General features: G+C 34.9%; 1 protein-coding gene and 1 pseudogene across 1 annotated transcript; one reads left to right on the top strand and one right to left on the bottom strand.

Annotated features, from left to right (window-relative positions):
- Nucleotides 1–571: 571 nt before the first annotated feature.
- Nmbr (neuromedin B receptor) lies at nucleotides 572–15,483 on the bottom strand. Its single transcript, XM_074064973.1, has 3 exons — nucleotides 14,625–15,483; nucleotides 7,265–7,613; nucleotides 572–5,093 (listed from the first exon to the last, which is right to left on the bottom strand). The coding sequence occupies exons 1-3, from the start codon at nucleotides 15,068–15,070 to the stop codon at nucleotides 4,692–4,694; spliced, it is 1,197 nt and encodes a 398-aa protein (XP_073921074.1). The 5' UTR covers nucleotides 15,071–15,483; the 3' UTR covers nucleotides 572–4,691.
- On the top strand, nucleotides 15,109–23,123 carry LOC109679612 (uncharacterized; annotated as a pseudogene).
- The last annotated feature ends 1,511 nt before the right edge of the window (nucleotides 23,124–24,634 follow it).

Raw genomic sequence — 24,634 nt, 5'->3', positions numbered from 1 at the left:
ATTATCAATCAAGTAAACTACATTTCTGGGAGGAAATTGTTGACATACTTCAATCTTTCAGTCAATTATCTGAATTGTAGATTCCTAGAAGTCTTGACTATAAACAAAGTACATTCATGTGTTATTTCACCATGATGATATGTTGTGAGAAATGTGTCATCAGGTGACTTAGTCACTGAGTATTTACACAAACTAAGAGGACTACAACTGCTGTTAGGTGAGATAATCTTACAGAACACCATTGTATATACAGTCCATCATTGACCAAAATGTCATTCCACAGTGCATAACTGTAAATTACTTTATAGATAGATCAGAATTTAACAATAAGTTCCTCTTTCCATATCTTATCTGCTTATTAAACCTCAGTTTCTTCAATGACAGGATAGGAGTTAGAATAATATCTGCCTTAAAAGCTGATGCAATAGTTCTTATGAAGGATATAGTACTAGATCTGGTGCACAGCAAGTGTTTAATCAATGTTGTTATATGACAAAAGATAATTTAAAAATATTTTAATAGAAGACTTCTTCACTAAACAGTGAATATTGTGTGTATAGTTTGCATGCATCATATAATTTAGCACTTACAATGTTATTCACCCATTTTTAAAATGAGACAATTGAGTGGAACAGTCTGTGGGCCCAAGAATTCAAAGGATTCTATCTTTTATCTTTTGTACAACTCCTGGTTTAAAGAAGAGATCACATAAAAGGACATATCCTGTAACTACATTAAAATTAGGTGACATTTCTCTCCATTGTGGTAGATGTTACCACATTAGATATAATTTTTTCAGAAATATTTCCTTGAACTATGTCACTACTAAATCAGTAATTGATTAACTTTTGTAGGCCCATTTCCATTTGTATATGTTTAACAGATTTGTAACTTGGTAATTTTGCTCTACTTGAAGTGGATATCATTCAATTGATCTACTTCTGTAGTGTACATTTCATAGATAAATGTGGGGGTAATTTTATTTTAACACTGTTGTGTTGTCTTAGTCTGTTTTCTGCTGCTGTAACTCAATACTGCAGACTGAGTGATTAACAAACAGTAGAATTTCATTCAGCTCACAGTTACAAAGGTCAGAGAATTCAAGATTAAGGGACTGCATCTGACAAGAGACTTCCTGGTACTTCATACTATGGTGGAAGACATCACAAGGCTAGGGAGTGCACATGAGAGAGAGGAAAGGAAGCTGAACTCATTTTGTATAAGGATGCCATTCCTGTGACAATTAACTCACTCTTGTGGTTATAGCCTTAATCAATTTTTGAAGGCAGAACCCTCATGTCTTAATCATCTCTTAGAGGTTACAACTCTCAGCACTGTTCCATTAGAGATTAAAAATCTCCAACACATGAACTTTGGGAGACACAGTTAGTGACAGCAAGCACAATAAAACTCTTCAAATGCCAGAGACAAATACAGATGTTCCTAAACCTACAGTAGGGTTCTGTTCCAATAAACCCTTTGTAAAGTGAAAATACCATAAGACAAAAATGTATTTAAATACCTAACCTACCCAACATAATAACCTTGTCTGGCCTACCTTAAACATACTCATAACACTGACATTAGCCTAAATCTAGGCAAAATCATTTGATACAAGGCTAATTTTGTAATAAAGTGTTGACTAGGTTATATACGTTGTTCAGAACAGTGCATGGTAGAGTGGAGAATTGGCTGTTTTTTCTTGTGATCACATGGTTGATTAGAACCTGTGGCTCATTGCCACCATCCAACATCATCAGAGTATTGTACCACATATCACCAGCTCAGGAAAAGATCAAAATTCTAAATTCAAAGCAGTGTTCCTACTGAATGCATGTCACTTTTGCACAATTGTAAAGTGGGCACACAATATGCCTGATCATTGTGTATAAAGATTTCTAAAACTAAACATATAAAACAATTATATTTAAACTAAACATATATAAAAGTCAATAAATGCCAAAGTTGAAACTAATTTTATTATGAGTTCAATCTCATATGTGTGAGTGTGGGCATGATGCTTTGTTTGGCTTGGAAAATATGTGATAAATGCAATTATTAAATACTTATTTTTATCACATCATATACAGTATACTCTAAATCATAATCATAAAATGTATCCAATGTACTAACTCTTGGATACCTATTTCAAAGACTTTTTATTTTTTTTGGTGGTAACGGGTTTGAACTCAGGGCCTAACACTTGCTAGGCAGGTGCTCTACCACTTGAGCCGTTCCACTAGCCCTTGGGTACCTATTTCAAAGAAAGGGAATATTTGAGAAAATGAGGCAATTCACAGCCTTCTTGCAAACAAGAAATTGTGTAGCTAGTGAGTGGATTAAGAGTATAGCACAGCAATAGAGTGCAGTGGCCAAATTAAAAATATGGTTTTCATGGACAATCTTTAACCTGCTTAATTCGTAAACAGTGCTATAAGTATTGATTAAGTTTCTAAAAGGCAATTCTAAAAGGAATTCTGACTTTCAATGTTAATATAAAACAACCAGAAGGACAATTTTAACCACAGCCAAAAGTTTGGTACTATTATATGTTCAGATATGTGAATATTATTAGGAAACTTGCTTTTTAAAAGGAAAACAGGAAAGTTTGGTGTCATTATTACTCAGTTGTCATTACAGAAAAAGGTCTTTAATAAAATATGTAGAAGTAAACTTTTTCTAAAATACTTCATAAGTAAACATTTTTATTCTTGTAAAACAAATTTGATTTCCATCTATACGATAACATTATTCCCTTAAGTCTAAGTAATCAGGAACTTAGAGTTAATATATGCACAAATCCCTTTAGTTTCCTATATAAATACATAGTTTCATATACCCATGTCTTACAAAATATATATGCATCTATATTGGAATGTTTCATATATATATATATATAAGATATACATGTATATCTGAAACTAACAGGTTCACGTAAGATACATGTGCACACAATTATTTACCATCTTCTTAATATCTTCAAGGAGAAAGTTTCTGCATTGACCAAGGATTCTGTAGCCATCGCTCATTAGGTTTCAAAAGATGAGCCTTAAAAGACTTCAAAAATCCTCAAAATTAATATAAAACTTGTGCAAATTATTTGTGTGATTTTATGCTGACTGGATCTGCAGTTTGAGGGTTAAGGATAGGTATTTAAGGAAAACGGAAAGCCACAATTAAGTGGCAGAGGAGTAGTGAAGTGCACACATCGTAATATTGTCACTGGCCTTATAGCCCAATTCTTTTACGTGGTTGAAGAGTTTTTAAGTTATTTAATATCTCTAAACCTCAGCTTCTTAGTTTATAAAGTAAAGATAATAACAGGACCTATATGAAAGGTGAATTTTACTATGAAGTTTACAAAGACTAACTCTGGGGCCTTGGCAATGTGTTCGCCTGACCAGAGATTTTCATTTAATTTGCAAAATTATGTAAGCTTTTGAATAAATATCCTACCAAATTTGGTAACTTCATATCCAACCAAAACTGCATTCTTCCTTTGCTTACTTTAGTGGTTCTGTTGAGCATTAAGTTTAAAAATACATGGACAGCTTTAGGACAATGTCTAACACACCAAAATCACTGAATTAGTGTTCACTATTATTATCAAATATCATAGGCAATGTGCTTGTGTTTATTTTTTCAATGGCTATATATAATCAAATACTCTATAACTTAAATTGTACAGGTTACGGGTTTTTAGGAAAGCACTTAATATACCACAGAGTTGTCTGAGAAAATTTAAGAAGAGACATAGTACAAAATATTGATGCAAATATTAGACTTACTGATGCATATTTAAGAGATGGGTAGCTTTAAGATTTAATCAAGATCGTGTTTGCATTTTGATGAAAAATTCAAACATTTATTCAGAGAAAACTGTGCTATCATGCAGAGAAAAATTGCCCAAGATCCCGCACACTTGTCAGTTAGCTATTGTAAGCAAAGCTTATTGAACTGAAAAGAATTACACAAATCTTATCCTACCTATACAAAAGCATCCTAATATAAAGTCATCCCAATCATCAAGAATTTAGCAATATGTACAAAGAAAGTCATGCAAATTTCTGAGTCATAGTTTTGTAATTTGGGACACATGATATCTGTGTAAGGTAAAAATCACATTTGTATGATATCCACTTATAAGTCATAATACAAATATCATCCTACCTTTTAATCACATACCTAAAAGTTACAGACGTGAGTTATTTCTATAAATCATGATTAATTTTACACAAAGAATCACAACGCATGTTACAGACTTATGATTAAGTTTGACCTTTTGTATTTTCTACCAAAGAATGATATATACACATGTATATATAGATATATATTAGTTATGAATAAAATTCACTTACCAGGAAGATATGATTTGTATTTCAAATAATAGGAGTTTAAATATTGCCCTCTCATTGAATCATTTAGTCATAGGAATTTATTTTATGCTTCAAGAGAAAACAAATTCAAGGTAAATATGCTGGACTTATTTGTGCATATATAGAGAATATATGTGTATGTAATGAAATTTAGTCCTTTCAGGGAAAAGTGCTTCTTTTCTGAGTCAATCATGAAATCATCTAATGAATTAGCTGAGCAACAGTAAGCATGGGGAAATTATTTACTTCTGCTCTGCTCAATAGGAACAGAAAAGTTAGTAAGTTCTTTCCAAGTAGCGAAATAAATGGCCCCAATCACAGTGCCAATTCCTGTTTCAGGCTGTGCCCATTTAATAAAACAGAATTGGTTACCAGGTTCTTAGCATTACTTTTCAGAGATGTTACTCGCACTGCTGAAGAACTGAGTAGGTAGCTGGTTGATCTCTCTTGATAGGACTTCTTCCCACAACAAAGCTGGCTGTTGAAATGCTTCCTGAAGCTTTCACTGAGTAAATAGAGAGCAAATGGATTGACACAAGAATTGCAAAAGCTCAGAACCCTGGCAACTAAGGTGACAATCATGTGGCCTAGAGATGGGTCAATCTCCTTGTAATTGAAAGACCGATACATGTAGAGAATGTGATTTGGAAACCAACAGAAAACAAAGCAGCCCACGAAGACAAGCACTATTTTAGCCAGGCGTTTACGTGTTTCCATCTGTAAGTAGAAGAAAACAGACCAATTGGTTAAAATAAAAATAGAGTCAGCCACAACCAAATTTATAATGGTACAAAAGGAGGATAACATGACAATATATCCAAGATACAAAGACTGTTTATTTTCTTCATCAAAGTGCTTATTTTGACAGTTTAGGTCACTAAACTACTTTAATTAAAAAACATTTAACAAGTTATGCACGAGTAGATGGCAAATTTTTAATAAATGACTATGTCTTCATGTTAAAACTGTGGTCTCTTACTTTTAAACTCTTCTTTTGCCTTAAATCTCATTGTGTTCAGTATAAATAAATAATATTTCTGTTTTATTAAATACACCAAATTAATAAACTATAGAATATATTTAAGCTTAGGTACTTTTTTCAAATATCATAGTGTTTTAAATAAGAAAAATAGTCTATTGAAGTAAGACTGGACTTTTTAAACTCTTCTACACACACACACACACACACACACCAAGAACTTAAGATTTAAACCACCTGACTCACATCAATCAACCCCTGCAAATTCTGTAAACATGACCACATTAGCTGATCTTTACAAATAAAAATTAATTTTCTATTTTTCATGAAATTTATGTACTGCATTTACTGTTTTAGAAGAAGATCTTTAGGAATCTGATAGTCAAAATTCAAATATCAAGCATTAATATTTTTCACCTAAGAATGACTTTCTAACATCTAGCTATAAGATTTGGCTCATATTTACTCAATTTGCTTAAATATTTAAATAAGGCAACACAAATGTGAAAACACAAATTTTCAGAAGTCACTGATACTAGACAGCATGATATTTTCTGGGGCAGAACTTTTGGTGATCATCTAGAATATTCCAAAGAATAGCAGTGTTTAGGATGGGAACAGAGCTGACATTGGGGAGCAAAATGTGATGGTCCACATGCATTCCAGTGGCATAAGTTAGATAATCCAACATTAAGGAAGTAAATGTGAAATTTTGGTTACTCAGTGGAGTCCATCCTAGCAGGTGGAGCATGAATGTGAGAGTTTCATGATTATATGTACCTGGAGATTTGAGTGCACAGGCAGGCTGGTAGCTGAGATAACTTCTTGGCAGACTCCATTACCCAGCCAGAGTTTATAGATCCCAGTAGGGAAATCCGCAAAAACAAGGCAGAACCAAAGCCATTTAAAAAAAAAAAAGTGGTGAGGGAGCTATGCGTGAGGGAAAAATTCAACTTTAGAAACCAAAATCCAAAAGTCAAATATCCAAACTAAGATACATATTGGATTACAGGTGTCTGAATAAAAGAACTGGAAATGCATAAAGTAACATGTCCAGACATTTTGCTTCAGTGCTGCTGGATATTAGGTAATGAAGCCCACTTTGGGATCACACTCATTTCTGCTGCTCTGCTGTTCCCAGACCCTTCTAATCTGGTATCCCACCCAAGCCCCATTCCTAAATCCATCATTTCTTGATCCAGTCACATTCCCTATCATCCTTAGTAGACTAACACATAAAGAAACAATAAATAAATGTTTGCAGGCTGGATGTGGCGACTGGTGCATGTAATCCCTGTTTCTCAGGAGGCAGAGATCAGGAAGATCATGGTTAGTCAGCCTGGCCAAAAAGTTAGCAAAATCACATCTCAACCAATAAGCTGGAATGGTGACTATGTGGGAGGACCACACTCCAGGCTGGCTAGACAAAATACAAGACCCTATGTGAAAAATAACTAAAGCAAAAAGAGAATGGGGGAAGAGTTCAAGTGACAGAGAGCCTGCCTAGCAAGCATGAGACCCTGAGTTCAAATGCCAGTATCTCCCTCCCCCCAAATTAATAAATACAATTTTCACTTAATATGTGAATTTTCTGGTTATGGTATCAATCTTTGTATAACATTAGCATGTAAACAAAGGCCTTCAAAAACATTAATTTCTAATGTTGGAATTCCAACATTAGAATTCTGGTCACAGGCCCAGAAGGTATATAAACTGGATCTGAGGAGAGGTTTGCAAGCTATTACAGGACCACATATTAGAGATCCCCCAATATCCCTTCTACCTAATGTTGGCACAGACCCAAAGATTAGTATCTTCATCATTCACAGGATGGAATGAAATTCAACACCAAATATCAGTCACTGGTTCTGACTATCATTCTCCCAGCACTCACACCTACCAAGCTTACCTGCTTTTTGGTATGTTCATTGTATTCTCCAGGAAGATTATGCGCACTCTTAATTAAGGTCTTTGCAATATGATAATAATAAATGCTAATAATAGCAAGTGGGATGAGGAAATAGACCAAAAAAATCAGCACCGAATGGATCTTGGGATGTAATTCATCTGTCTGAGGGTAGGGTATACATGCTGTAAAGCTGCTATTATCCAAGGTGCCAATTCGTGCCACTTCCGAAAATACAGCTTCTGGAACAGCCAACAACATGGACACCACCCAGATACCCACGGCCTTCACACAGGTCCACAGCACCGCCCCTGATGTCTGCATGTCCATGGGGTTTACGATGGCCCTGTACCTAGGAAGACAAAATGTCTCAAGTTATTCTCTTAAAAAGAAAGAGAAGTCTCACTCGGTAAGAAAATACTAACACTTCTTAATTCCCTAGTTTCTTCGTGGTGTGTGGAAGACTAAGATCTCTGGTCTCACTCTGTCCACAGTCATTCTACTGCTTATTATCACAGAAGACAGGAAGTGAGAGAAAAGTATTTCACATTGGCATTTCCCAAATTGTGGTTTTGCTTACTTCTTTCACAATGCTTTTTTGAATCTGGTATCATCTTTTATTAAATATCATTTATTGGACTTCTTAATAAATCATTTTATTTCCTCAAACTTTATTATTACTGTAATTACTATAAACAGATAATAACCATAAAATATTAAGTGTCCACAAAATAATACAATTAAATTCTACCTTGCAATTCTTCTATAGCTTCTGAAGCCTGAGACCTCTTACTTTTTTTTCTAAAGGCATTAATAAATCTTAGATACTAATCCAGATTGAGATTTTATTCAAAATCCAATCACAAGAACTGAAATGGAGCAATATCCTGTCATTATAGTTCAAATTTATTTCATTTCAAGATCCCATAAAAATCTCTCCTTCCACATTTAGTAGACTATTGTCAATTCATCTGTAAGAACTAGTAATAAAGGACTTAGAGGACCCAATGACTTAATCAAAAACTTTCTATAGCTAATTCAGTCACACAATTAAGTAAGGGAAAGATAATACAAAAAAATATGTAAGCCTCAAATTATTTATACTTGTCCTCAAAGGTATTTTAGATTATAATATACTAAGAAATAACAATACACAGTAAACATTTATTTGAATCAGACAAATCAGACAAATAAGAGTTATTACTCTTATCCTTGGAAAATCACTTAAGGCCTGGCTTTTTCTTCAATTGTAAGTGGGGATAAAAACATTTTATTGAAATATTTTGTGATTAGAAAAAAAATTATAAAGTGCTTATGGCAGTGCCTGGCAATTAGCAGTTCCTAACCACGCCAAGACACCATACCTTCTTCATATTCACACTAGAATTAATCTAATATAATAAAAGTTCAGAAGAGATTAAGCCACATGACAACCAGTTAAGGTCTCCTATGGTTCTGTTAAGGTGTCTCCTGTTTCCCACCAGAGATGAGCTACTCACAGTCTCAGCCTCACTCTGAGGGCCACCTCTCTCTCTCCTAAGTTGTTCCAAGTATTATTTACAGACCCTCCATGGGGAAAGGCAATCCATGTTTTGACCTAGAGGGACTTCCCATATGAAACAGGAAATACATAGAAATTAAAGAACCACAGCCAAGGGCCTCAACACTAACTTAAATAACAGGTACAATGCATTTTACCCAGGTTTCCTACATGCTAGGATTTAATTGGAAGCAGTTTTCTTCCTATTCTTCCTAATTGTATAGTCATAATAAAATGAAAGATGAGTTGGAATTAGTAACTAGAAGGACCTGCTTTGTTTCTGTTTTTAAAAATTGGATTAATACTTTCAAAGAGTTTTTTTAATCTGAAAGCACTAAGAATGCTGTAAATAAAAATAGAAGCGTCTGTTTCAACTCATGTCCCATTCACAAATTAAAAGAAATTCCATATCATTATCTCCCTATTTCTAGGAAATGTACTTCTACCACTGTTTCTTGAACTAAATATAGCTCTTGATATTTTATTACAGTAGTTAAAGATTTTTCTCTCTTATGCTACCTCTAATCCCCCCATCCCCATTGTCTTGATCTAGTCATTTATATTGCATTTATTCAATATAGCTAATACATAATTATAACAACTAAAATATTGTTTTCTACAGAGCTAAATCACATATTATGATGATATACAGACGATGTTCTTTATTATAAACGTTCCTGATTTTCTTAGAAGTAATACTTGCTCATTTTTTCATTTGCATAGTGTTCCATGTACCATGTATCTGGATTTTTTTTTTGTTTTTAAATGCTTCTTTACCACCTTCTTGGATAATTGGAGAGCCAGTTCTTGAATTCATTGCTGCTTCTTTCTTATATTCACATTAATAAAAAACACCTGCACTTTCCCCTTGGCTTTATTTTCTAGGATATTCTAGTACATCTTAGCTTTCATTCTTTTTTTCTGATCATTTTATTTCTGTTCCAATGTTTTGGTTTTTCTAGAATTTCTTTCTTATTTCAAATTATTCCTTTTCACAGTATCCTAATTGCTGTTTTATACATATATATTCCTTTGGTATTATCTATAAAACTAATACAGAAAAATATAATCTTTCTAACATAGGTCCAGGCTTTGTATGTTGTCCTCTTTATGCTGAAATGTCTCCCCAAATTTAGATAATTATTGTCTAATAACTAATATTTAAGAACAAAGTACCAAAAAGCTAATTGTAAATTATTTTTTATGTGGAGGAGGGTAAATAAAGGGTAGAGAGGTGGTCACAACAAATACCCTCTTTTTAAATTATCAGAAACTGCAAAAGGCATTCTGAACATCTTTCATACATTTAAAAAGGAGGAGAAGGTACCACTTCTCCATGGCCTATCTATACACATACTATTGTAAAGATAATGTCTTAGTTGGGTCTACTGTAATAAAATGCCCAATAGGAGATGGCTTAAGAACATCATACATTTATTTTCACAATCTTAGAGACTGAGAAGTCCAAGATCAAGGCCTTGTCAGATTCAGTGCCTAGTGTCCTCCTAGATGGCACACACATGGCACCTTCTCACTGGTTTTTTTCACATAATGGAAGGAGCAAGAAACTTTTTTTAAGGGCACTAATCTCATTCATGAGGCCTCTACTCTCACAACCTAATCATTTCCCAAAGACCTTATGATCTAATACCATCACTTTGTGGGGGTGGGTAAAATTTCAACCCATGAATTCTGGGAGGACCCAGACATTCAGCCCATAATAGGCACTATAACCATAAAAGATATTGAGAATTTCAAATAAGAATTAAAATTATAAATCTTTCATTCTGATGATTTTTAGAAACAGATACAAAATTCTTGGCTTTGGAAGAGCAAGAAACCTAGCAGAAGAGTAAAGCCTGGACAGGGGAGACCTCCCAACAAGAATGACTCCATGAACCTTCCTCCAAAAACGGAAGGCTAGACATAAGAAGAGTGTCTATATGATACACAACTTGAGTGAAATGGCAGTACTGCATATTCTAGAAATTGTTGTTGAAAGTTACAAGTTACCACTGTGCCATTAGTAATGAAACATAGCTTACAACTGTCAAAGAATATGTTATTCACAAGTTAATGCTGTATGTGCATCTTTGGAAGGATATAAAACAAAAGGTAAAGTCATGTAGTGCATGTTAAAGTGGGCATGTTTTATCATGCTTTCTTCAAATATTTACATAAAATGTGGGGGAATACATCCCTTAGAATAAAAACTCTTTTACTGAATACTCTAGCATACTTTTCACACAGGCATGTGTGTGAGAAGTTGAATTTTCCCTTACAAATAGTCTCAGGAAGGTATCCCTAATTAAAAATTGAATGGTAGGAAATTATCAATGAAAAAGCTGATAAAAAGAAGGATAGTCACTATTCATGTATTGAGGATCAACAAATATAGTGCAAATGCTGTGTACACATGTATGTAAATGGAAAAATGTTACCTGTTGAAACTGTTCTAGGAATGGGGAGAGAAAGAGGATAAAGAAGAATGATGGAGACAGTGAATTCAAGTATGATATATTTGATATATTGTAAGAAATTTTGTAATGTCACGATGTACCCCTACCCAGCCCAATAAAATTTTTTAATTTAAAAAATTTTTAAAAATAATTGTGTTTCTTTATCCATTCCTCTTTTGTATCTTACTTAAGATATCTGTGTACAGTCCAAATTTAATGTAAAGAGATAACTAAATTTAATAATAATACAAAATTAGATCCCTTTTTAGTTCTTACAAAGTCACATTGACATCTCAAAATCTCCACATTTCCATAAGATTTTCTAGCTAGAGTACGGCAGTGTCTTTTTTCTTATCAAACTACATCATTCAGGTATTAGGCTGACAAAGGGTCTAAGTGTAAACTGTAGGAGAATAGAGGCAGAAGTCTCTCTCACAACTGCATTTCTAGCATATAGCATAATGCCCAGCCCACTGTAAGTTCTCAATAAATGGCTGCTGAGCTAATAAGGAAAATCTGGGCTGAGTAAGAAGGAGATCATGGGATAGGAGTTGTTAGATTTTAGGTTGCAGTGGGAACGGTGGTGAGAAATGAGGCAGAGTCTAGTGATGCTGAATATGCACCAATCCTGAGACTCACAACTGGAAAAACTTTAAAGATAAAGAGCATTCTTTAAGTGATCACCACACTCAATGGTACAGAGTATCCAGAATGGAGGTGTAACATGCTGAGGTTTGTAAGTGATTCTGAATGTCAGCCAGGTTTAGGAAAATGTTTCAAGAGGACTGAGTGCCACGGTAGGTATCTTTGTCACAGGCTTTCTGAAAGTTGTCCGGTACAATAGACGGACATTTGATAGCTGCATGGAGAGATTGTGGAATCCAGCAGAAGTTCAGTATTTGAAGAATCAGACGCCTGCCGTTGTGATATGTCACATCATGTTGAAAACGCTATTCGCATTTTGCAAATGAGGAAATCTCTGCCTTATGATCATGAGTTTTGTGCTGTGTTATCACCTTTCTCCAGGAAAAACATTTAGATATAGCAGATTCAGGTTAGAACTCAGTTGCCATAAACTCCAGCCTGGTGCACTCCCTCCTTCCTTACAGTGTGTCCCACAGGTTTCAAATCAAGGTAGATGAATAATCTTCAAAATCATAAAGCAACATTTAAATTATGGCAATACTATAAATATTATGCCTTTCTAAGGTAAGTGGTGCTCTTTCTAAGGAAAAAGGAAATAAGTGAGAAGTGATTGAGATTAAGGAGTGAAAGTCATCCATATTATTGGAGTGAATGTAACAATTCTTATTTAATAAAGCAATAAATTAGGTGCACAAATTACAATTCATTCTGCTACTATGGTTATATGAAATAACACTTGAGCACTTACTATGGAAGATAGAATTTCTTTTTTTGACCTAAAAACTAAAAAGCTTTCAGGAAAATTAATTGCATCCTGTGAAAGTATGGTCATCCTATATTTTTCAATTTTATGAGTTCTACCACCAGTTTCCTCTCTTTTTGTTCCTGTTATTATGTTGTTTGCCTTTTTATTTTTAAGCTACCTCAGTTGAAACAAGTTGAAAATAGGCAATGGTAGCAAGTGCTCCAAGAAGGGGCAACCCAACTTTCTTTATCATTGTGATTAAAGTATCCATGCTATATTCACAAAGTATATGATGTGCATAAGAAGATCAGCAGTTTTCTAACTTTGGTCAGGGCAAATTTACCTGAGCATGTCCATGACAACAGATTGAGAAAACTTATATGAAATAAATTCAAGCTCTTGATCTTCCTATCAATGTCATGTTTTAAACATGAAAGTGTAATGATGGCAATTTCAACTATTGTGATAGCTAGTCATTAAATTTTATTCTAATCATTTAGATTTTGAAACTTTTTACTTAAAATGGGCCCCCTAAAAAGGGACAGCTAAGATCAAAAGTCACATTTTTGTTTTGGAATGCAAAGAAAACCTTGGAAATGTAATAGAAATAGTGCCATATAAACAAAATTAGGTGCATAACGTACACAAAAGTTACCCAATTTTCTAGAAGTGTATTTTCAGAGAGTCTATTACATAAACTAAATTGAATAGTTTCCAGTTTCAAACAATAATGAGTCTCAACTCTCCACCCTGTATTCTCTTCCCCTCAGCAAACATTAACTCTTCAATGCCAGATTAATATAAGAGCATCACTGCAAATACCAGGAAATTCAGATTCAGCCCCATTTTTCATTAATAATTTAATATGCAAATTAAAAAGGAGAGTGCACACCACCTTCAACAACCAAGTTAAATAGCTTAGGTCAGTCCACCACTCCCAGGGGAACCATCCACAGTTCCATCTAATAATACCTAATTATTCATTTTGCCCCTCTCCTACCCAGATACCCTACCTGATAAAAAGCATGATTATAAACAGCCTGGATTTGTGGCATTGGACCTGGAAGGAGGAGGAGACTGGATTTTCCTCCCAGTTCTTCCAGGAGGACTTACATTCCCTGACCTTCAATATCCACCCCTAGAAAATGACAGGGTTGACTCAATTGATCCACCAGGTGAATAATGGACACTTCACACTATTATAATATATGCAAAGCAGAATTGCTATCAAAGCCACTTATAGCACTGTTTTAAGGTATAAAATTTAGTAGCTGTGAAAAAATATCACTCTACTTCAGAAATTAAATAAAGAGGATGTGAAAAGTCATGTGTTCAAAGAACATTTATTATTCTAACTGTTTTCACTTCAATAAATAATATTTACTTAAATGTGTAAGTTATGCACATTGAGAAAATCTAAATCAAACATCTTCCTAATGTTACCATTAGGAAACATTCTTAACTCCAAAGGTATACCATGTTGAATAAGCAAAATATACCTTTAATGTTTTAGACACACACAGGTATATTCCACTTTTGCATGTGAATTCTATCGCTTTTCTATGAAACACATAACAAAGATTTCCAAAGTGTGTATAGGAATGGATGAATTAGGAAAAGCAAGTTTAAAGTTAAGGCGATTTTAAGTGTTTTTAATAGTAATAATTTTTTTTCAAGCCTCACATCTCACACTGCTTTAACTCCATTTACTCTCTTTGCCACCTACACACCCACTCCTCTCTCTCTCTCTCTCTCTCTCTCTCTCTCTCTCTCTCTCTCTCTCTCTCTCTCTCTCTCTCTCTCTCTCCCTCTCTGTCTCTCTCTCTCTCTCTGTTTCTCTCCCTCTCTCCTTTCTCCCTCTCCATCCCCAGCGTTTCCTAGCACCTTTCCCTTGGCTGGTGCACTCCTGGTGCATCCTTCCTTTCAGCCTCTATCCACTACTTTTCTAAGCTACTCCACTTACTGTGCTCGTACCTGTCAGCGCTGAGGGCAGTGAGAGTGAACACAGAAACCCCAACGGAGGTGAGCTGGATGGCCGGGATCAGTTTGCAGCCCACCTTGCCGAACACCCACTCATCAAAAAAGTAACGCGAGGCGTCCACCGGGACGCAGGTGAGCAGCAGCAGCAAGTCCCCGGCTGCCAGGTTAGAGATGAAGATGTTGGGAACGTTCCTCATGGCGCTGTTGGTGATGAAGATCTTCACCAGCATGATGTTGCCCAGCAAACCCACCGTGATGATGAGCAGGTAGAGCGACGGGATCACACAGCGGATCACCAACTCCGCTGTGGTCCCGTCGGAGCCAGCCAGGACCTCCTTGTCCCACACCTCGGCAACTAAACCAGTCTCGTTCTCCTGGATCACCAGGGAGAGATTGGGAGGCATGGTCTCCTTTCCCCGAGGGTCCGCTGGAGTTTTCATGCGCCCAGGTACTGGGAAAAGTGCAATACGCACGACGTATGCGTATTGGATTTCCCTCAGGCCCTGGCAAGTTCACTGCTTCCCGGGACCGCGTCACCCCGGTGCGTGCTGGAGAGGACTGGCCTGGTGCACTCGCTTGAATGCTTCACTCCACGAGAGGTTACACTGGCTACTGCTAGCTCAGAATTTAAGTTTTGCCAAAAAGCAAAGCAGTTGCGTCTTTGTTCCGTCTTCAATGGCTTGATCTCGCTTTCTTGCAAGCAAAGAACAAAGATCTGCCCTCTGGGATAATTAGAAATACCTGCCTGACACTTCCAGTCCAGTGGAAGTCATCCTGGCGCTGTCCAGCCAGCCGCGCTGAGGCACTGGGAGCAAGGGTCTGACAGCCAGGCGGGCTTTCAGCCTTGCGCTAGTTTCTGCAGACCCCGTGTGGTATCGAGAAGAGTGGAATCCTTTCTCACGCACTATATACTTTCTCAGCCTATATACTGTCATCCTTACCCGCCTCCAAGCGGGAGGAGCCCTAGGCAAGAAGTTTGTGAACCTCTGAGGATTTAGGAGGTGAGCTGGCAAGTCACCAATGCAAAAGAGTGACAAAAAATAAAGTCAACATATGGATCTCTCTGCCCACTCTTCTTCTATCATCCTCTTTTCTTGCCCCACATTTGGAAACTCTTCTTTTTAAACTTGCATTTCCATGAATAAAGTACACATTTCTTAAAAGCAGTGCTCCATCTCACCACCATTCAGAAAGAGCAATTTAACCAGAGACCTTTATTCTGCCTGTTTTCATCTTAAGTTAGGTTGCCTGCTCTTGAATATCATATAAATGTAATCATTCACACGACTTTCCAGTCTAGCTTCTTTCACTCAACATTATATCTGTGCCACCCATTGCTGTTCATGTAGCAGTTTTTCATTTCTGCATAGTATTTCCTTTTTATAAATATGCTACCGCTTCTTATCCATTCTCATGTTGATTGACATTTGCATACTTCACAATTATAGGTGTTTTTATTTATAAACTTAAGGTCTTGCACTACACCATTTGATCCACAGCCCCCCCTCCTTTTTTTTGCTTTTTAATTATTTTTTTCAGATAAAGTGTCCCATTTGTCCTAGGGCCACCCTGGGACTGCGATCCTCTTACCTATGCCCGCCATGTAACTAGTGTCACAGGCACTGCCAGCATGCCTTGCTTATTGGTTGAGATAGGGGTCTTGTCCCAGCTGGCCTTGAACTGCAATTCTCCAGATCACTGCCCCCTCAGTAGCTGGGATTATAGGTTTGAGCCATCATGCCCACCCCAATTGAAGTAAAGTTTCTGTAACATTCTTATACATGTCTTCTGATGCACATTTGAATTAATCCCATGTGTGATTTTATTAGTTGCAGTGCTTATGTTCATATGTAGTAGAACTGACAATCTTTCAAAGCCAATTATTGACTCTTTTTTCCCTTTGGAACCTAGTTTGATAGTATCCATTGAGGCTGAACATGTGTATGCATACAATTGAGGAATACTAATCCTAGGTATATACTCAATAAAGAAACGATACAGTTTCTTTTCTGAGGCAAGGTCTCACATGTTGCCTATGCTGGCCTTAAACTCTCCTGGACTCAAATTATCTCCTACTTCAACCTCCGAAGTAGCTGGGACTACAAGAGTGAACCACTGTACTCTGCTTGATAGTTATTTTAAACAGGGATGTTCCTATGAGTAAAATAATTTCCCAAATCACCACCATCCAAGTCTAAAATAAACTGCTCAGACATGGTGGCTCCATTTCTGGACGTAGATAGATAACACTCTTGTCATTGGGAAAAATATTTGTCCTTGGTTATTAAAAGATAAGATTGTGCAGCAACAAGGAAGCTAGCCAAGAACCAACTGCATCTACACATAAGCTGATAAAGTGTGTACATGTGCAAATTTTTCAGACATCATCACCAAGAGCAGTGGTTCATTGTCAGAGTTGAATTAGACAAAGTAAATGTTTGCATTGTAAACAATTTTCTTGTTTTCCAACTCAATTGCAATTCTTTATTATACTCTTCTCAAATTTAACTACTTTAAAATGACCCATTATAAAGTTAAAATAGCTAAATAGAATTTTCATTGACATTTATATGAAATATGAAACATTTTATTTGTATATCTTAAATATATAGCTAGGTAATTAATATTATATATATTGAGATATGCCTCTATAAATTTTGTTTTCAAGGTTAAGTTTTCTCTTTTAACATCCAATTTCAGTATACAAAAAAGATTTCTAAAACAATCTACTAAATTATGAAAGTCAAGTTTTCACAATGCAACTTACATGAAAAGATACTAAAATCTAAATTATTATATAAATGTCTATATCCTCCTCTGATTGTATCTATGTAACAATAAGATTTATTTAAGAAAAAATGTTTGATCCAAAAACAGTATGAATATCCAATTGCCTTGTATTGTAGAAATAAGGATTTTATATTGAATTTTTTCTATTTCAAGTAAATCTGTATTTATTTACTTAAAGGTTAGGGTTTATGGTAGTGAAGAATATAGTGAATATTTTAATGATATTAATATGTTATGAAATATGTAATAAATCTATCATAATTATTTAACCATTATTTATATGTATCACAAAAATCACATATAAGAGTGTGAGTATTGTCTCATTTTTTATACATATCAAAAGTAAGCATTCACAAAATATAAACTTTTTAAAGTTTACTCAATTTGCTATACACAATCTTAGGTTCATGTTTCCCTTAATATTTATAAGTATTCCTTGAGATAGGTATTCTGGTCTTCATTTTACAAATAACAGAATTAAGATTCATTGATAAACTAAAAATAAGATGCCTAATTTCAAAAAGACATAAATAAAATTGTATTTTGAAACTTATCTTATGTGAATTCACATAAATTTTATGTTGTATCTCATTGTTCCCAGAGAAAAAAATTGCATAAATAAAAGAAATTTCTATATGACTGAAGGCTGTACATTTGATTCTGAGGTATTTGGTGTTCATAAAATATGCATTATACATTTTATTGTCCTTATATTAAAATTGTTTGGAACTATATCCTGACCATTTAAAATTCATTGATATGAGTATTATAAGCAAATTTGAGCAATTTGAAATTTAAACTGATCTCATAATCCTCTACCCACCCCATTGGATTTTCCTTCAGGGTATTATGAAGGAAACATCAAATATTATGCTTATGAAAACATTGTATAGATTTCCCTTTAGATCATGAACAAGACAGGGATAACTACCATTATCATTGCGATTTAACACAATAGAGGATATTCCAACTAATGGCATAACAACAGAAAAGGAAATGCGAAGCACAAAATTTGAAAGAAAGGGGACAACAATACACAGTCATGATACCAACAGTGAAAATGGCACAATAACAGAAAAAAAGTAAGAGAATAGAAAGTCCAAAGACAGTTACATGCAGATAAGGAAATGTATTTAAATATGTCCTGCTTCAGATGAACACAGAAAAATATGGACTACATAATAGACAATATTGAGAAAAACAACTCACATTGCAGGGAATAAAACTATTTAGAACTTCATATAGAGCTAGAATTCCACTGCATTAAAGGTCACAGTTTGAAAAGTAGTCTAGAAAAAATAATAGGACCAAGAGGATAGGATAGAGAGTAACTTCTACTTCAAGATGAAACAGAAAGTATTAAACAATTTTTAATACAAAAAAACTATAAGACACAATGGTTTTCAGACTTTGAACAAGAGACAACACAACACATTGATCCCTGAGATAGGGAAAACCAATTAAGGGAGCACTATAATTAAATATACTGCCTGGAGGAAGAGATTCTAGGCCATGGACAAGTATCAGGAACCCAAACTGAGCTTGGAAGTTCTCTAATTTATGAAGATGAAGTTGGAATTTCAAGGAGACCAAAAGTACTAGAGAAAAAAGAGTTGCATAGAGAGATAATTTTGGAGATTCACAAATGGTTCTGTGTTGAGTTTTCAGCTAAAAGCTTGTTTACATGTGCATGTGAGGAAATTAACCAAACCTTCTGAAAGAACTACTCAAAAGTGCAGGAAAACAAGATCAATAGATCAATCAGTGTTTTAAAGAAATTGCCAGAAAGTAAAAAATATTCAAAATACAGGGCATCAGATAGGTTTCTCAGAAAGTTATTGTGTCCATAGTCAAAAACAATGTACTAAAGTCTTTTCTGATCTTGCCTTCCAAGTAGAAAACTACAACTAGTAATAAGGAAAAAAATCAGTTATTTGAAATCAAACCAATAATAATAGTACATATTATATAATAAATAGATGAGGACATTAAAATGGTAATAAAACTATGTGTTTGAGATGGAAGAGGAAATCACTAGCATATAGAAAATATAAAAAGATATGTATATTTAATTTCTACAGAAGAAAAGCAATATGATAAAAAATAAACTTTATACAACTAACAGAAGGAAAATATTGCAGAAGAAACCTTAGTGAACTTAAATGTAATAACATATACTCTCCAAAATGAAATACAGAGAGGAAAATGTCTTAAAATTTTAAAGAGTACCAGTATACTATGGAAAATTTTAAGTAGCCCAATGTAACATTAACTGGGTCACTGAAAGATAGTAGAAAAGGAACACAGAAAAAGAATTTTGAAAATACAGTGGCCCCAAATTTTCCATACTTATTAAAAACTAAGAACTCCCATATCCAAGAAGCTAAACAAACTTCAGGCAGAAGATACATGAAGAAAAATTTACCAGAGTTTACCAAAAATTTACCAAAGCTTCATGAGACTCTTTCTCATGAAGATCAGGAACAAGGAAATATGTCCCCCCTCACCATTCCTCTTTAACATTGTACTAGAAGTTGTAGACAAGGCAATAAGACACGAATAGGAAATGAGATACACTAATTGGGAAGGAAGAAATAAAATTGCTTGTATTAACAGATGACATAATTGTCTATGTAGAAAATCTAAAAGAATCAACAGCATCCAAAACACCTCCTGCAACTAATAAGCAATTATAACAATGTTGTAAGATACAAAGTTAATTTACAGAAGTCAACTGTTTTCCTATTGTCAATGAATAAGTAGAATTTTAAATTAAGAACACTCAAACACCTATACTAGCCCCCAAAATGAAAACTTAGGAAAAAAAATCTATCAAAGTATGTATAAGAGCTATATGAAGAAAACTACGAAACACTGGTGAATGAAATAAAAAGTTAAATAGATGAGGCAATTTTCCACATTCATGGATGGGAAGCATCAAGAGGACCATGTTGTACACTGTGGTTGATAGACTGAAAGGAATTCCAACTAAAATTCAAAATCCCAACAGATAATTCTTGAGCATCTATAAACTGACAATAAAATTTACAAAGAGATGCAGGAGCTCCAGAACAACTAAAACAATAAGATAGTTAAACTGCATTGGATAACTGAGCCTTCCTGATTTTAAGATGCACTGCAAAGCTATTGTAATCAAGGTCAGATTATGCTGGTAAAAGAAGAGAAAAAATATGTCAATGAACAGACTAAAGATCCTGATAAATCTCCACATAAATATAGACAACTAATCTTTGATAAAAGAATAAAGGCAATGCAAGAAAGTAAAGATAATTTTTCAATAAATGGTGCTGAAACAACTGGATATGCAAATGTAAAATGATTGTCATCATTGTTGTCATCACCATCATTGTCATGGTCATCATCATCTGCCATAGATCTTTCACCTTACATAAAAATTAACTTGAAATGAATCATAGACTTAAATGCAAAATGTAAAACTAGAAAACAGAGGAGAAAATCTAGAATACCTTAGCTATGGTAATACATTTTTTTGTGGGGGATTGTACTGGCCTTTGAACTCAAGTTCTTGAATTTGTTTTGCAGACACTCCACAATTTGGACCACACCCACCACAGCACTTTTTAGCTGTAGTTATTTTTCAGATAGGGTCTCATGATTTTTGCTTAGCCATCTCACATCTCCCTCGTAACTGGATCATATTGAACACCACACATGCTTGTTTGTTCAGACGTGGTTTTCACTAACTTTTTGCCAGGGCTGCCCTTAAACCATGATCCTCCCTATGTCCATCTCCTGAATAGCTGGGGTTATAGATACAAAACACATTGCCTGGACCAATGACTTCTTAAATTTAATACCACAAGCATAATCTTTGGAAAAGTAATCAGTAAGTTATATTTAATCAAAATGTAAAGTTTTTGCTCTGCAAAAGCTACTTTAAGAGAATGCAGAGACAGGCCACCAGTGGGATCTATTATCCAAAATATACAAACTATCACAAGTAGTTCTTACAAATCAAGATATACAAAAAATAAAATTAAAAGAATTGCTAAAACTCAGCAATATGAAAACAAATGACCTAGTGAAAAAAAAAGTAAAAGACCTTACAGACACCTGAAGACTGGCAGATGAAAATATATGAAAAAAGTCCCACATCGTATGTCACTAGGGAATTGCAAATTAAAACAATGAGCTCCCCCTGTACACGTATTCGAATTGCTAAATTCCAAAACACTAATAGGACCTAAGGCAAATGAGAGTATGAAACAACAGAAACTCTCATTCATTGGCGGTGGAAATATAAAATTTAGAAGATAGTTTGGTAATTTTTTACAAAGCTAACTATGTTCTTCTCAGCAATTACAACTAAAAGGAGTTGAAAGCTTATGTTTTATGGATTCCTCTTGACGCAGCCATAGCTGTGTTAGGTTGTAATCACCACAATGACCCCAGAATGACTAGAGCAATTGCATAGCTTCCCAAAAAACTTTAAATGGACAACGCCAATTACAGTTAGTATGTGGACATTTACAACACAGATTCTGACTCTAAAGCAGTGCCTTACCCTTTGATACCAGCATAAGATAAACCACATACCTTTGAGGTAGGATGAAGTCACTTTTATCTTAAGCCATTCATATGTCCCTCTTTCTGAGCCAAATTGTGGTGATCTTGCTAAATTGTGGGACTTGATAATGTCCCACATGCTTCCATCAAAAGCTCCCCAATACATTTCACTCTTATGCAATCCTAGATCTGTCTGCCTCTCTTTCTTCAGTCTCATAGCACCTTGAGGTTGGTTCTCATACACTAAGAACAGGTTGTTCCAGAACATATATCCACATAATTTCCTAACGTGGATGGTTATAGCAGCCTTATTTCTAACGGTCAAAATGTGGAAATAATCAAGATATCTTTATACAGGGAAGTGGATAAATAAACTGAGGTAGATCAGAATATTATTCAAAAATAAAATTAAATAAACTGAGGTCCAGGGAAAGTAAAATGGAGAGCATCCTGGAGATAAATCCCTGGCTATTAGAACTAATCAGGACAGCAGAACTGCATTGCATTGGGCATGTTTAGTCAGGCATACATAAATGTTGAATTCTTGCTGCAACTTGGAGTGCCAGTGAATGATAAAGATGATGTAAAGGTCTTCATATTTTTACTTCTGCCAGCCGAGATGAGATTGTAAAAGCCCTTCTGGGAAAAGGTGTGCAAGTGAATACTGTCAACCAAAACTACTGTACTCTCCAAAAATTATACAACTTCAAAAAACAGGCATGAGATTGCTGTCATGTTATTAGAAGGTGGGGCTAATCAAGCTGCTAAGGACCATTGTGAGCCTACAGTCTTGCACCAGGCAGCACCCAAGGACTCTTAGCTTGTGACAAGGAGAGATAGGAAGAAGCAAATCAGCTGTTATTCCAAGGAGCAAATATTTATATTGAAAACAAAGAAGAAAAGACACACCTGCAAGTGGCCAAGGGTGGACTGGGTTTAATAATCAAGAGATTGGTGGAAAGTGAAGAAATTTGGATTTATTCTTACTTTGTATGTTTTGTTGTCCCCAGTGTCCTGGAAGCTGACAAACTGGTGCATAAGGTATCACATATGAATGCTGAAGTTTTGTCATCTTCAAAATCTTATAAACATGTTGTATTGTTCCTACCGAGGTATTGTTCTAAGCTTACAATCTGCTTTCCAAGTACTGAATAACCGTTGCAATTGTTTTACCAGTGTGATTGTCATATATTATTCTATATTGAATTTTTAGTTCACTTTGAGTGAGTGAATTTTGTGGCATGTGAGCACCCTCACATGCACCTTCTCTTTCCACCCACCCCTCCATGAAACAGAACACCCCCAAGAGCAATCAGCCGTTGTTCTGTCAAATGATTCTAGGTAGATTCCCTATGCTCCTCCATATTGTTAAAACATCCTAACTTGTTTTCCAAGCTTACTTAAAGGTTTATGCCAAATATTTCTGTTTTTCCAACTATGAAATTTAATTTACTTTTGTTCTAGGAGGAATACTTGCAAATTTTAGTGGACCAAATTTTAAGTTAACAGATATACTCTAAAATAATGATGGACAATAGCCTGTGTACCCATGTATCATTTTGATGAGCTGGTTTCCCCAAAAGCAAGATGTATCATTTTAAAGAAGGAAATTTAAAGAGTATTTATGTTTACTCACCTCGTATTGAAAAGAGTGTCAAGTTTGTTAAAGTGATATGTAACAAAAATCTACTTTGACTTGTATTTTAAAAACCAGAAAAAATAAAATGTTGGAAGAAAAAACAGAAATAAGCTACATGAACCAAACTAATCTGAATAATGCAGAATTTCATATTAATGAAAGGCCAAAACTATAGAGACAATAAAAAGATCATTGCGGCAAAGAACTGAATAAGTTTAGTAAAATTACCCTATATTATGATACTGTGAATAAATATAAATTTTCCAAATGCATAGACCAACAACACCAAGAGCTAATCGTAATATAGAATATAGGCTTTAGTAATTGTGATATGTAAACATATGTTCATTAATTGTAGCAGATATATCATTCGGATGGCAATATCAATAATGGGGGATTTATAGGTCATGGAGTATATGCAAAATCACTATACATTTTAAGTTTTACTGGGTCAAGAATGTCTTATTGTCTTACTCCATTTGGGGTGCTATAACAAAACGCCATAGACTTAGTAATTCATAAACAATAGAAATTCATTTTCATAGTCCTAAAGAGAGGCAAGTCTAAGATCAAAGTACCGGCAAACTTGTCAATGAAAGACAGTGTCTTTCTCTGAATCGCCACATAGTACAAGAGGCCAACAAGCTCTCTTTGGCCTCTTTTAGGAGGGCATTAATCCCCTTACCCTTGTGAGCGAATCACCTCCAGGTCCTACCTGTTAGTACCATCACATTGGGGATTAGGTTTCAACATGAATTTGAAGGGTATCAAACATTCACACTATAGCACATTTTATTTTTCTTTTTAGAGAATGTACTGTGTGCAGAGGTAACTGAGGCAGACAAATGGGGATCACAAACTGGCTCAAGTACTGAGGTCACAGCACCTGTAATCCAGGTGGTCTATGGGAAACCCACCAGCACACTTGGATAAAGGTACATTTAAGGATAGCTACTACCACATGACTTTGTCTTGGGAAACACATTTTTTTGTGTGTGTGTAAATATGTTTCCTAATTGAACCAAGA

This window comes from Castor canadensis, chromosome 1, assembly GCF_047511655.1.
Source record: "Castor canadensis chromosome 1, mCasCan1.hap1v2, whole genome shotgun sequence".
Lineage (NCBI taxonomy): Eukaryota > Metazoa > Chordata > Mammalia > Rodentia > Castoridae > Castor > Castor canadensis.
The sequence above is the reverse complement of the archived record's forward strand: the minus strand, read 5'-3'. Positions and strand labels throughout refer to the sequence as shown.